This window comes from Acanthochromis polyacanthus, chromosome 18 (genome assembly GCF_021347895.1).
Source record: "Acanthochromis polyacanthus isolate Apoly-LR-REF ecotype Palm Island chromosome 18, KAUST_Apoly_ChrSc, whole genome shotgun sequence".
Lineage (NCBI taxonomy): Eukaryota > Metazoa > Chordata > Actinopteri > Pomacentridae > Acanthochromis > Acanthochromis polyacanthus.
This window is the reverse complement of record NC_067130.1, coordinates 33,797,455-33,811,291: the sequence shown is the minus strand read 5'-3', so window position 1 is coordinate 33,811,291 and position 13,837 is coordinate 33,797,455. Positions and strand designations below refer to the sequence as shown.

Here is a 13,837-nt window from a genome sequence, read left to right as displayed (position 1 = left end):
CGAGACACAAAACAGCAACAAAGAGACTCAAAACAGCAACAAAGAGATTCAAAACAGTAACAAAGAGACACAAAGCAACAACAAAGAGACACAAAGCAACAACAAAGAGACACAAAACAGCAACGAGACACAAAACAGCAACAACGAGACACAAAGCAACAAAGAGACACAAAACAGCAATGAGACACAAAACAGCAACAAAGAGACACAAAGCAACAACAAAGAGACACAAAACAGCAACGAGACACAAAACAGCAACAACAAGACACAAAACAGCAACAAAGAGACACAAAACAGCAACAAAGAGACTCAAAACAGCAACAAAGAGATTCAAAACAGTAACAAAGAGACACAAAGCAACAACAGAGACACAAAACAGCAACAAAGAGACTCAAAACAGCAACAACAAGACACAAAGCAACAACAAAGAGACACAAAGCAGCAACAAAGAGACTCAAACAGCAACAGAGAGACTCAAAACAGCAACAAAGAGACACAAAACAGCAACGAGACACAAAACAGCAACAAAGAGACTCAAAACAGCAACAACGAGACACAAAACAGCAACAACGACACACACAACGACCATAAAGAGACACAAAACAACCACAAAAACGCACAAAACGACCACAAAGACTCAAAACGTCCACAAAGAGACACAACATGATGCTAAAATAGTGCAAACTGAACTTAAAACAGACTTTCTTCATCAAACAAACTCAACTCCACTCAATGACATGAGAAAATAACAATAATGTGCTGACGTCTAAACAGTTCAGTGAGTTTTCAGGAGAATAAGAGCAGAACCTCCTCTAATGTTAAACCTGCAGCTGTGATGACATTTAAAGGATTTATATGGAAACACAACGTTACACAAACTGGTGTCAGAGGGTTGCTCAGAGCAGGGAGTCTGGAGGATAATTAGGGTTTATTTCAGACTGAATGTTGTGTGTCTGAATAACGCTGCAGCTGATGTAGAAAACTGAACAAACTCTGAACAATCCAGTGTTGATGCAGCGACTGGATGTTCCACATGAATAAGATCCTCTGAGACGCAAAATAAAATGAGTCATATTTAGGAAAAACTGCAGAGCTTTCTCTGATATACACCATATATAAGACAACACAGCAAGACAGAGGCACAAAATGACAACAAAGAGACACAAAGCATCCACAAACAGACACAAAACACACACACATAGACCTACGCTGACTGGTTGTGTTGCTGTCTGATGGCTTGTGTGGGATTTTCTGCCCTGGGTTGTGCTGTGAAGGCATCAGTTTTGTTTTTCTGCCCTGGGTTGTGCTGTGAAGGCGTCAGTTTGTGTTTTTCTGCCCTGGGTTGTGCTGTGAAGGCATCAGGTTGTGTGTTTCTATCCTGGGTTGTGCTGTGAAGGCGTCGGGTTGTGTTTTTCTGCCCTGGGTTGTGCTGTGAAGGCATCAGATTGCGTTTTTCTGCCCTGGGTTGTGCTGTGAAGGCATCAAGTTGTATTTTTCTGCCCTGGGTTGTGCTGTGAAGGTGTTAGGTTGTGTTTTTCCACCCTTGGTTGTGCTGTGAAGGCATCAGGTTGGTGTTTTTCTGCCTTGGGTTGTGCTATGAAGGCGTCAGATTGGGTATAACCTGGGTAAAGCTCCGTCCTCTCTGACCTCCAGCAGCTCCTCCATCAGAACCACCTCACTGACCAGGTAATGGAGCAACACCGCCTCTGATTGGCTCCTTAAAACACCACAAGCAGTTTACCTCAGCACGCCTCAGTGCACGAGGGTGTGTGTGTGTGTGTGTGTGTGTGTGTGTGTGTGTGTGTGTGTGTGTGTGTGTGTGTGTGTGTGTGTGTGTGTGTGTGTGTGTGTGTTGTCCTCCAGCTGATGGGGTCGCCACCAACCTGATGCATAAAAACCCAACATCAGCCAGATGTGTCCTGATGGAAACCAAAGAGTTCATCAGAGGCAGTAATACACTGTAGTGCATGTGGTGTAGTGTTTATGACATTACACTATGTCTATGTCAGTATAGTATACTATAATATGCTATAATATATGAAAAATACACAAAATATACAAAGTGGCAGCAAAAAGAGACAAACATGATCACAAATGAAACATAAATAAATATCTCCAGTAGGTGGATCCTCAGTAACTTCCAGGAAACATGTTGGAAGTGATGATTTCTGATGTTTGTTTAAAGGTAATAATCAAAGAAATTCAGCTTTTATTTTCTGGTTTCCATCGTTCTGAGTCCTACAGAAAACATCTCTGAGTTTCTTCTCTCCTTCATTCTGGGTCCACAGAGCTGCAGGACTTTAAAAATGAACAGAAGGTTAAGAATCTATTAAATCGTCTCCACAAATATTTTTCTGCTCCGAGTCGTTTAACTTTAGACGTTTTCTGCTAATAATAGCTGCTGCTCCCGTCGTCTTCAGGACAAGGACAGTAAGGTGAGAACTAACGGGATCGTTTTCTGTTGGTCCTGGAATATTTCTGGGTTTTAAAAGACGCCACAGTTAGAGGAGACGAAGGAAACGCTGTGTGACGTCTGATCGACTGACTGCTGATGAGGATCTGATATGAAGCTTCATTTCTGTGCATCCAGGAATAAATCTGGGAGGAAACAATGAAACCTGAACACACAAATATAAAACCTGATATTAAAGTCATGTTAAAAATAATCTGAGAACATTTCAGTGTTTTGGACGAATTGTTCTGTAGGATTCAAAATGGGTTGAGGATAAATATGCATCAGAAAAACTGCATTTAAACATTAAAGATGCAGAAAAACTAGTTTAACTTCACCTTGACTTCCTAGATGACCTAAATAATGATCCACATTTAAACGTCTGATCCTCCTGAACTTTACAGAAACACATAAAAGCACAGTAGCAACATTTAAAACAGGAAAATAATCAGTGATGAAACACCGGCTTCTCTTCAAATGTAGTTTTTAAGACGAGTTCCTGGTCCAAACTCCATTCATATAAAAGGTACAACACAACATCAACACAAAATAATAAATAAGTCTTTGTTTGCAGCCGTCGGAATCATCTCTGACAGGAAACGTTTGTCTACTGCACACCAGATTGAAAACAAAAAAACAAATGACAAACAGAATCGAGAGTAAAAACATGGAAGATGACAGGAAAGTAACACAAACCAACCAAAAAACACAAACAAACCCCAACAAAAATGACAAATGTACAAATAATCACCACAGATATACAAAACAACCACAAAGAGACAAAAAACAACCACAAAGAGACACAAAATGACCACAAAGAGACTCAAAACAACAACAAAGAGACACGAAACGACCACAAAGAGACACGAAACAACCACAAAGAGACAAAAAATGACCACAAAGACACAAAACAACCACAAAGAGACTCAAAACAACAACAAAGAGACACGAAACGACCACAAAGAGACACGAAACCACCACAAAGAGACAAAAAATGACCACCAAAGACACAAAACAACCACAAAGAGACTGAAAACAACAACAAAGAGACACGAAACGACCACAAAGAGACACAAAACCACCACAAAGAGACAAAAAATGACCACAAAGAGACACAAAACAACCACAAAGAGACTTAAAACAACAACAAAGAGACACGAAACGACCACAAAGAGACACAAACAACCACAAAGAGACACAAAACGAGCACACAGAGACACAAAACCACATTTAGCTATATCTGTATTAATAACTGTGTGTTTGTGGAGTGTTGATGTGTGTGTTCATTGTTTACCCTCATTAACTGAACACCGCTGGAGGTGTTTGTGAGTCTGTTCCACACTGATTGACGTGTCGGATGTTGACGGGTGAATAACAGAGTCTGGATTTATTTATTCTGAGGATAACTGAGTTGGTTCCAGTGTAGATGAAGCCTGACAGTCGCTAATGAGGGCGTTTAGACCCAAACTCCTTTTAATGTTCTGCTGCTGTAAACATGAACGATGAACGATGGAGACGGAAACGAGACGCTAACGCTGGTCCAGGATCTGCAGAAGGACTGACCAGGTCCTCGACTTTAAAATGCCTTTTCTAACACCGATAGTACGGAGAAACAATCAGACTGGGGTTATTTATCTGCAGAACATGACTTAGACATCAGCGTGTCTCACGATTCCTCATTTTTAACAAAAACTTGTTGTATCATAAAATGATTTAAAATGTTCTCTTCAACAATTTGTGTTTAAATAATATTTGACTTTAAATACCATTTAAATGAAGAAATATTATAAAAATGACCAAAATGTCAATAAAATGATGGAGAGTGTTCTAAAGATGTCTAAAAATATATTTAAAACATCAGAAAATAAGAATAAAATGTAGATAAAATATCGATATGCTTTAAAAATCACAAATCAGAAAAAAAATCTAAACGTCTAAAAAAGTTATAACACAAAACAATATTAAAATATGTAGAAATAGTAATAAATGTAAAATGTAATAATAAAATGTCAAAAACAGTTGATACAATGTCAGAACATACCATAGAATTAATTATAATTAGTAGTAATAAAATGTCTAAAAATAGTAATATGCGCATATATATAAATTTTAAAAATGTTGAAAATATTGTTAAAATGTTGCACAAAATAATTTTGAAACATCAGAAACTAACAATAAAGTGTTGGAACATATTATGTTGTCCATAAATATGTTTTAAATATCCTAAAATTGTGAAGGTCATAAAATATTTATAAAATGTCTAAAAAGAGTACAAATGTAAAATATATTAATAAAACTTCTAAAACAGTTGACAAAATGTCAGAAATATTATATTCATTAATTTGTGTAAATATAAAATTTGCATTTCAAACACAATTTAAATAAAAAATATTAATTCAATTTCTGGGATTTTGAAAAAATTGTGTAAAAGATTTTAAAAACTGAAAATAATAATAAAATGTCAGAAAATACGTCTTTTAAAATAATCATAAATTATGAATATGTCAATAAAAATAATAACCTATATAAAAATAATAACTGTTGCAAATATTTGCTGATAAAATTGTTAAAACAGTTTCATAAAATATTGTATTAATTAATTTGTGTAAAAACAATAAAAAATTTACTTACAATTTAAATAAAGAAATATGAATAAAATTGTAGAAAATACTTTAAAATGTCAAAATATTTTTAAAACTTTGAAAAATGATAAATGAAATAATAATAAATGAAAATATTCTTATAACAATTGTCTATAAATGGGTTTTAAATGTCACAAAGTTCTCAATATGTCAGAAAATATAAAATAATATCAATAAAATATTTAAAAATAGCAATACAATTAAATAAATTAATAAAACATCTAAAACAGTTGATAAAATGTCCAAAAATGAACATTTTGAGTAAATATTATCAATAAATCTGTTATATATGAAGCTAAAATGCTGCTGCTGATCCTTCCATACAGTTAAATGACTCTAACATGATATTAATCTGCAATAGTTCTATATAATATTCATCAGTAAGTGGTTAATTCCAGCTGCTTCTACCATAAATCACATTAAACAGAAATCTGGGCTGGAGGTTGGTCTCCATGGCAACCGTCAGCAGACAGTAAGACAGTTGGACTCTGAAGAACCTCCTGCAGCCATCATGTTCCTGCATTAGTGTCTCCAGAACCCTCGGAGGCCTTCGCTCACTGCAGAACCTTCATGTCTTATTCAGACATGTTTACTTTTTCATGCCGAGTCGAGTCGTTTCGAGTCGGATGGAGAGTCGTCGGGTCGGAGAGAGTAAAGCTCACTTCCTGCTTCCTCTCCACCGGCTGATTCGTGCAGATGAATCTTTAACGAGCCCTGAAGGGAAACCCGCAGCTCAGGACAGATTTCATCAAGTGCTTTACGGAACGCAGATTGAAGCACTCGGATAACTCTGCTCGAGTCTCCTGCTGCCTCTGGCTCAGCACTCGTCACTCCCTGACCTTCAGCCGTCAGACTAAAGACTTTAGACTTCTTTCATCTTAAAACCTCCACATTCACACCAGGATGGACTTTATTTAATCAATAGAGGACTAGATCAGAGCCAGAGACATGTACAGGGTCGAGTCTCAGTCGGACCGAGTCCAGAACAGGTCGAGTGCAAGTCAAGACCAAGTGTGAAAGGAGTTTAATCTGAATAAAGACTGAATCCTGAAGGAATCGAGTCAGAGTCTAAACTGAATCCAAAGTCCAGACTGGACCCAAAAGAGTTTGAGTCCAAATCAAGTCCAAACATTAAAGGAGTCGAGTCCAAGTCCAGACCAACTCCAAAAGGAATTGAATCAGTATCAGGACATGTAAAACATGTTGAGTTTGAATCAAGACAACATCTATGGGGGTTCGAGTCCAAGTCAAGATTGAATCCAAAAAGAGTTGAGTCTGAGTAAAGACTGAACCCAGAAGGAATCGAGTCAGAGTCTAAACTGAATCCAAAGGGATCGAGTACAGTTCAAGACTAGATCAGAAAAGGGTCGAATCCAAGTCAAAGTTGAGTCTAAGGGGTTGAGTCCAAGTCAAAATTAGGTATAAAGGGGTTGAGCAGAAGTCCAGGTGGAATCCAAAGCAGGTCGAGTCAGAATCAAGTCTAAATCCTAAAGGAGTCGAGTCCAAGTCCAGACCAACTCCAAAGGACTGGAGTCAGTATCAGGACAAAACCTAAAAGATGTTGAGTTTGAGTCAAGACAAAATCTACTGGGGCAAGAGTTCGAATCAAGACAGAATCCAAAAAGAATTGAGTCTAGGTAAAAACTGAATCCAAAAGTAATCTAATCAGTATCAAGACTGAACCCAAAAGAGGTCAAGTTTGAGTACAAACTGAAATCAAATGAGATTGAGCCAGTATCAAAACTAGACCAATAAGATGTTGTGTCCGAGTTAAGACAGAAACTAAAAGGAGTCGAGTCAGTACAGAGACTGAAACCAGTGGGGTAGAGTACAAGTCAAGACAAAACCTTAAAGGGGTCGAGTATGAGTCAAGACAGAATCCGAAAGGAGTTTAAGTTCAAGTCAACAGTGAATCATGAAGATGTTGAGCTCATGAGACGAAATCTAAAATAGTTCAATTATGAGTTCAATTCAAGGCTGAATCCAAAAGGAATTAACACAAAATTTAATCCAAGGGGATCAAGTACAAGTCAACACCAGATCTGACAGATGTTGAGTCCGAGTCAAGACTGAATCCAAAAGGGTTTGAGTCACAGTAAAGATTAAATCCTTAGGGGGTCGAGTTTAGGACTGAATCTAAAAAGTGTTCAGTCAAGATGGAATCTTCAAAGGTTCAAGTCTGAGTCAAAATTGAATCAAGACTGAGGTTAGATCTGAAAGATGTTAAATCCGAATCAAGACTGAATCACAAAGAGGTCGAGTCTGAGTGGAGACTGAATGAAGCCTGAGACCAGAGAAGAAGAGATGTAACTCTGTTAATTCATTCTAAGAAAAAACGCTTATTATTATAATACATAAAAAACATGAAAATTTAATGAAAACTTATTAAAATATTAAATGATACGAGCTGACAATGAAACTTTGATGTAGTTCTCCTGTTCTGGGTCTCAGCATCAACTGAGGACTGAACATCGAGTCTCAGGTCACGACTAGAGCCTTAATTAGACTCTACATCTCAAACTTAAACATTTACACAAGTTTCAGTCTCAGCTGATCAAGAGTCACAGTTACACGACAAAGACGAGTCAAGACACTCACCCACCAGTCCAGTCCCGAGTCAAAACCCCCAGAGACCGAGTCAAGATGAGTCCAAGATCATAAAAAGACTAAGTCACTGTAAAAGATGGAAAATTATCATGACAAGAGGCCAAAGTACCACAAAAGAGGCAAAGCTACCAGAAAACATAATTAAATAATAAAATATACCTGAGTTTGATGTGTAAAAGTGGAGAAAAAAAAGAAATTTATGAGTTTCTTTTCAAGACAGAATCTATGGGGGTTAGAGTCCGAGTCAAGAATGAATCCAAAACAAATTGAGTCTGAGTAAAGACTGAACCCTGAAGGAATCCAGTCAGAGTCTAAATTGAATCCCAAGGGATCAAGTACAATTCAAGGCCAGATCTGAAAGGAGTCGAGTCCAAGTCAAGGGTGGATCCAAAGTGGATTGAGTCAGTATGAAGACTAAACCAATCAGATGTTGTCTATATTCTGATATTGAGCTTTTCTTTAGTCTTTATGAGTATAAAGGTGTTTTAGAAATAAAGCTAAATTTTATTATTATTACACTGAACAATAACTAGAGACCGGACGTTCATATTACTGGCAAATAAATGCATCACGTCAGCAGATATTTAAACTTCCTTTGAAGAACCTTGCTTGTACCATCCAACATGAAGCTCTTTGACCTTCAGTCGGTTTCTGTAACATAAACTCTGCTGTCAGCTTCATCCACTGCAGCGTCCTTCAGGAATCCCTCACGTGTCTGAAAACACCCTCGTGTTCCTTTGACATGAAAAGCTGCCAAACACAGCGGCAGTCGAGGTCTGAGTCACTCTGAAATCTGTCCGACAAGACCAAGGGTGAAGGTGTCGCTGCAGGAGAACCTCTGGCTCTGTGAGGACTGGATGGAGGTCCAACCAGCTGGAGGTCCAACCAGCTGGAGATCCGACCTTGGAGAGGATTCAGGCTCCAGGTTGGGCTGCAGGTTGGAGTCCTCTGAAGGATGGAAATGTGTGTCAGCTGGCAGGAAGTGTGTGTTTAGTGTGTCATTGTCGTCAGATGACTCAAACCGATACACTTCAGAGGACCAACATTCATCTGGAGGAGACTTCAGATGAGACTTCAACCCTCAAATACCTTCCTCACATCTGTAACAGAACTATGCATTAAAAACACGTCACTGTGACATGTTTAGAACATTAATAAAAAACACACAAAAAACATCCACCTGGATCAATGTGAGGCCTTCAGTCTGTCATTAGAGGCAGATAGTTTACGTTGGAGAAAAAGACCACAAAATAACCACAAAAAGGCACAAAATGACCACAAAAAAACACAAAATAACCACAAAGACACACAAAATTGCCACAAATAGTTACAAAAAGATCATAAAAATGCTCAAAATGACCACAAAAAGATGCAAAACAACCACAAAGAGGCGCAAAATAACCATAAGAAGATGCAAAAAGATCGTAAAAATACACTAAATGGCACAAAGAAACAGAAAATGGCTTCAAAGAGACACAAAACATCCACAAAAATACACAAAATCACCACAAAAGAAAGACATAGTTGCACAAAGACCACAAGAAGAACCTGTAGAAAAAGACACAGAATCACCACAAAACCCTGAGAAATCACCAGAAATGACCGTAATAAAACCATCAGCTGCTCTGTTGTCATTATTTCAGTTCTAATAACCCGTTAGTGAGTTTATCTGATGGTTTATTATCATCTATCTGCTGATGAACTGATTGATTATCTGATCGATTGATTGGTTCAGGTCATTCTGAAATGTAGAGATTTACTTCACAGAGGCTTGTTGTTGTTGTTGTTGTTGTTGTTGTTGTGTGTCCTCACAAGGTGACTGTGTCGACATATTTCAGACACACAATGACCTCAGCGAAAGTCAAACACAACACTCGGACCTGTCAGACCGCATCACTCTGCAGCCCACAAACACTTTATACTCGTGTCCAGAACGAAGGACAAGGACACACACAAAGACACGCAAAATGTCCACTAAGAAGACGCAAAGCAACCACAAAGACACACAAAATGACCACAAAGACACACAAAACGTCCACAGAATGACACAAAATGACAAAGAGAGACACAATGACCTTAAAGAAACAACAAAACGACACGAAACAATTACAAAAAGACACAAAATGACCACAAAATGACACAAAACAACTATAAAAAGACACAAAACGGCTATAAAAAGACACAAACTGACTACAAAATGACCACAAAGCGACATGAACGACACAAAATGACCCAAAACGACCCAAAACGACTATAAAAATTCACAAAATGACCACAAAATGACCACAAAGCGACACGAACAACTATAAAAGACACTAAATGACCACAAAATGACACAAAGCGACACGAACAACTATAAAGAGACACAAAATGACACACGACGACTATAAAGAGACACAAAATGACCAAAAAATGACCACAAAGCGACACGAACAACTACAAAAAGACACAAAATGACACAAAACGACTATAGAAAGACACAAACGACTATAAAAAGACACTAAATGACCACAAAATGACACAAAGCGACACGAACAACTATAAAAAGACAGAAAATGACCACAAAGCGACACAAACAACTATAAAAAGACACAAAATGACCACAAAATGACACAAAGGAGACGAACCAGCTGCAGGATGGACTGTTGGACAGAACGGAGGACAGACTATAGACTGAGCTCAGCAGCTGTTTTCTTCTATCCTGCCACAGTTTGTGTTACATTAACACATGCATGATGTAGAGACACACAATCTGACAAACCTCTGCATGAATCAGCTGGCTACTTCCAGATCTATGGAGATCTTCTGGATCTGCTCAGGAAGGACTTTAAACTACAAACATGGAGACTACAGACGTTCACTGATACTAACACACACAGAGACACACAAACCGGAACCAGAGCAGGTCCAGTGTTGCCAACTTAGCGACTTTCTTGCTAAATCTAGCGACTTTTCAAAGCGTCCTAGCAACTTTTTTTTTTTGTTAAAAGCGACTGGCGACAAATCTAGTGACTTTTCTGCCGTTTTGGAGACTCTGACAGGAAAACTGGGATCATTCTGCAGTTACTGTTTTCAACCAGCAGCAGGTGCTGCTGTGAGCTCCTCCCCCTCCCAGAGCACAGGCTGTCAGTCCAGTAACCCCACAGCAGACCCAGTGTCTGATTAGAGGACACATCACTCCAGACGGCAGATGAATCGCACATGGACAAAGTCACTACAGATCCCATCCAGACTTAGGGAGCCATATAAACGAAAATGTTTCTTCACTGTCATAAATAAACCACAGCATTTAGCCTCTAGTACAAACACGGCTGTGGGGTGGCTGTGGATCAGGTGGTAGAGCGGGTCGTCCAATGATCGAAGGGTCGGTGGTTCGATTCCCGCTCTCGCCTAGTCATGTGCTGCATGCCGAAGTTTCCTTGGGCGAGAGTCTGAACCCTGAATTGCTTACCAGTGACTGTTCCACTGGTGTATGAATGTATACTGACTGATGTTGCAGGTTGATTAGCAACCTGCAACATTAGTGTGTGTGGGTGAATGGGAGCAATTGTTGTAAAGCGCTTTGAGTACTCTGATGAGTAGAAAAGCGCTATATAAGATCAAGTCCATTTACCATATTTTGGGTCTTTTATACTCACTTTTTGGTCTCTTCCACAACGTTGTTCCTCTCTCCTACAACATTGATTACAATTACATGCAAACTGGGAAATATGCACATTAGGAGATGACGTCATTTAGCGACTTCTAGTGACTTTTAGGACAGCCAACAGCGACTTTCCTTACTGAGGAGTTGGCAGCAGTGACCTGGTCATGCTGAGGCTGTTCTGGTGAGGATTGTTCAACAGTAGATGTGTTCTCTGTCCAGAAGGAACCTGGATGTGGATCAGTTCAGATGATGCTAACGTAGCTGTTAGCTTGGTTCAGATGCTGCTACAGGAGGAAATATTTACCATTCCAGCTGGCTGGATGCTAGCATTTAGCATTTAGCTAGGTGGCTAGCAGATGCTAAGTTTCTAGAAGCAAAAAGAAATCAGAGACTCCTTCTAATACCTGACCGAACTGGATTACTGGAAAACTCACTGTTGTTTTTCCTTCAGGTCCCGGCTGGCTGACCGTTGTGTTGTTGTTGTTGTTGTTGTTGTTGTTGTGTTGCTGACAGTTGTGTTGTTGTTGTGTTTTTCCTTCAGGTCCCGGCTGGCTGACTTCCACATGAACTGTCAGATGACTCCTCACTCCGTCACCAGCTGTCCTCATGATAACTTCCACGGCTGCCTCATGTCCTACGTCGGCCTCATCGGTGAGTCTAACGACTGAAAACGTCCATTTCTGGCAGTTTGGCTCTCATTTTTGTCATTTTGCATATTGGTTACACTATTTACTCACTTGTTTTTTCTGTTTTATGTCATTTTTACATAATTTTGTGTCTCATTTTTGCTGTTTTGTGTTTCATTTTTGCCATTTTGTCTCATTTTTGTCATTTTATGTCATTTTTACATCATTTTCTGACAAATATTTTGCTGTTTTGTGTCATTTTTACACCATATTCTGGCTCATTTTTGCTATTTTATGTCTTTTTCCACCATTTTGTGCCTAATTTTTGCTCTTTTATGTCTCATTATTGTTGTTTTGTGTCTTTTTTTGCACAATTTTGTTGTTTTGTGTCTTGTTTTTGCCATTTTTGTGCCACTGAAACAATGAATTTTTGTCGCCTGATGTTTGTTCACAGTCATGGCTTCACGGTTGCTCTGAGGAGTTGAGAATTTTCTTATTTTTACAGAATCTGTTTTGAGCAAACGGTTCATTTTTGGTGAATTTCTGAACAAGACGTTTATAATTCAGTGAATTTAACTCACATTTAAACTGTAAGTCACAGACGAGCAGTTCAGGGACAGCAGGACAGAACAGTTTCTGGCTGATAAATAGTTCCATTTTTCTCATTTTCTTTAAAAAAAAGTGCATCTGTCTAACCTTCAGGCAGGTTTCAGGGTTCAGAGCGATTAGTTTCCGTGTGAATAAATATTATTCTGGTCCATTCCTCCTCCTGTCTCCAGCTGGATTTTAGCAGGCCGGTATTTGTGTAGTTTTGTGTCTCACTTTTGCTGTTTTGTCTCACTATTACTATTTAGTGTCTCGTTTTTACCATTTTGTGTCTCATTTTTGCTGTTTAGTGTCTTATTTTTGTCATTTTGTGTCTAGTTTTTACCATTTTGTGTCTCTTTTGTCATTTTGTGTGTCATTTTTGCTCTTTTGTGTCTTTTTAACACAATTTTGTGTCTCATTTTACACCATTTTGTATCTCATTTTTGCCATTTTGTGTCCCATTTTTGCTCTTTTTGTTTCATTTTTGTAATTTTGTGTCTTTTTTACATCATTTTGTGTCTCATTTTTGCTCTTTTGTGTCTCATTTTTGTCATTTTGCGTCTTGTTTTTGTTGTTTTGTGTCTGGTTTTCTCCGTTTTTGTGCATCTGAAACTCAGTGGTGGCTTCACAGCTGCTCTGAGGAGGTGAGATTTTCAGATTTTTACAGAATCTGTTTTGAGCAGATTCTTGTCTCCAGCCGGCTTTTATCAGGCCGTTATTTGAATCTTTCATGTCAGGATTTCAGAGCAGAGCAGGTGACTCATTTCTTCTCTGGAAACCATCCAGTTTTTCTGAAATCCTCTTAACCTTTCCTCTGTCTCTGATTGGCTCCTCTTCACCTTTCCTCTGTTTCTGATTGGCTTCTCTTCACCTTTCCTCTGTTTCTGATTGGCTTCTCTTCACCTTTCCTCTGTTTCTGATTGGCTCCTCTTCACCTGTCTTCCATTTCTGATTGGCTGCTCAGGCTCTGATGTGACGCCCAACTACAGCGACAGCAGCCCGTCCAACATCTCCATCGGGCTGTGGTGCAGCTGCAGGGGAACCGGAGCGCAGGAGGCCGAATGTGACGCCTTCCACCAAGACTTCACCCACAACACCTGCCTCAGTAAGTCCACAGATGCTAAACACAGCTAGAGTTAAAGAAAATCGTCTGGAGGTCACAGCTAGCGTTAAAGAAAAGCCTCCAGAAATCACAGCTAGCGTTAAAAAAAGCCTCCAGAAATCACAGCTAGCGTTAAAGAAAGCCGTCCAGAAATCACAGCTAGCGTTAAAGAAA

The 13,837-nt window shown here is 38.9% G+C and overlaps 1 protein-coding gene across 2 annotated transcripts in view; it reads left to right on the top strand.

The window, feature by feature from the left end:
• The window catches only part of gfra2b (GDNF family receptor alpha 2b), a 137,172-nt gene that overhangs the window by 102,158 nt on the left and 21,177 nt on the right, over positions 1–13,837 (top strand). For both annotated transcript variants that reach the window (XM_051938519.1, XM_051938520.1), the window contains exons 6-7: positions 11,889–11,998; positions 13,526–13,666. In XM_051938519.1, the coding sequence (XP_051794479.1) occupies positions 11,889–11,998; positions 13,526–13,666 (251 nt within the window). The remainder of the gene's footprint in view (positions 1–11,888; positions 11,999–13,525; positions 13,667–13,837) is intronic.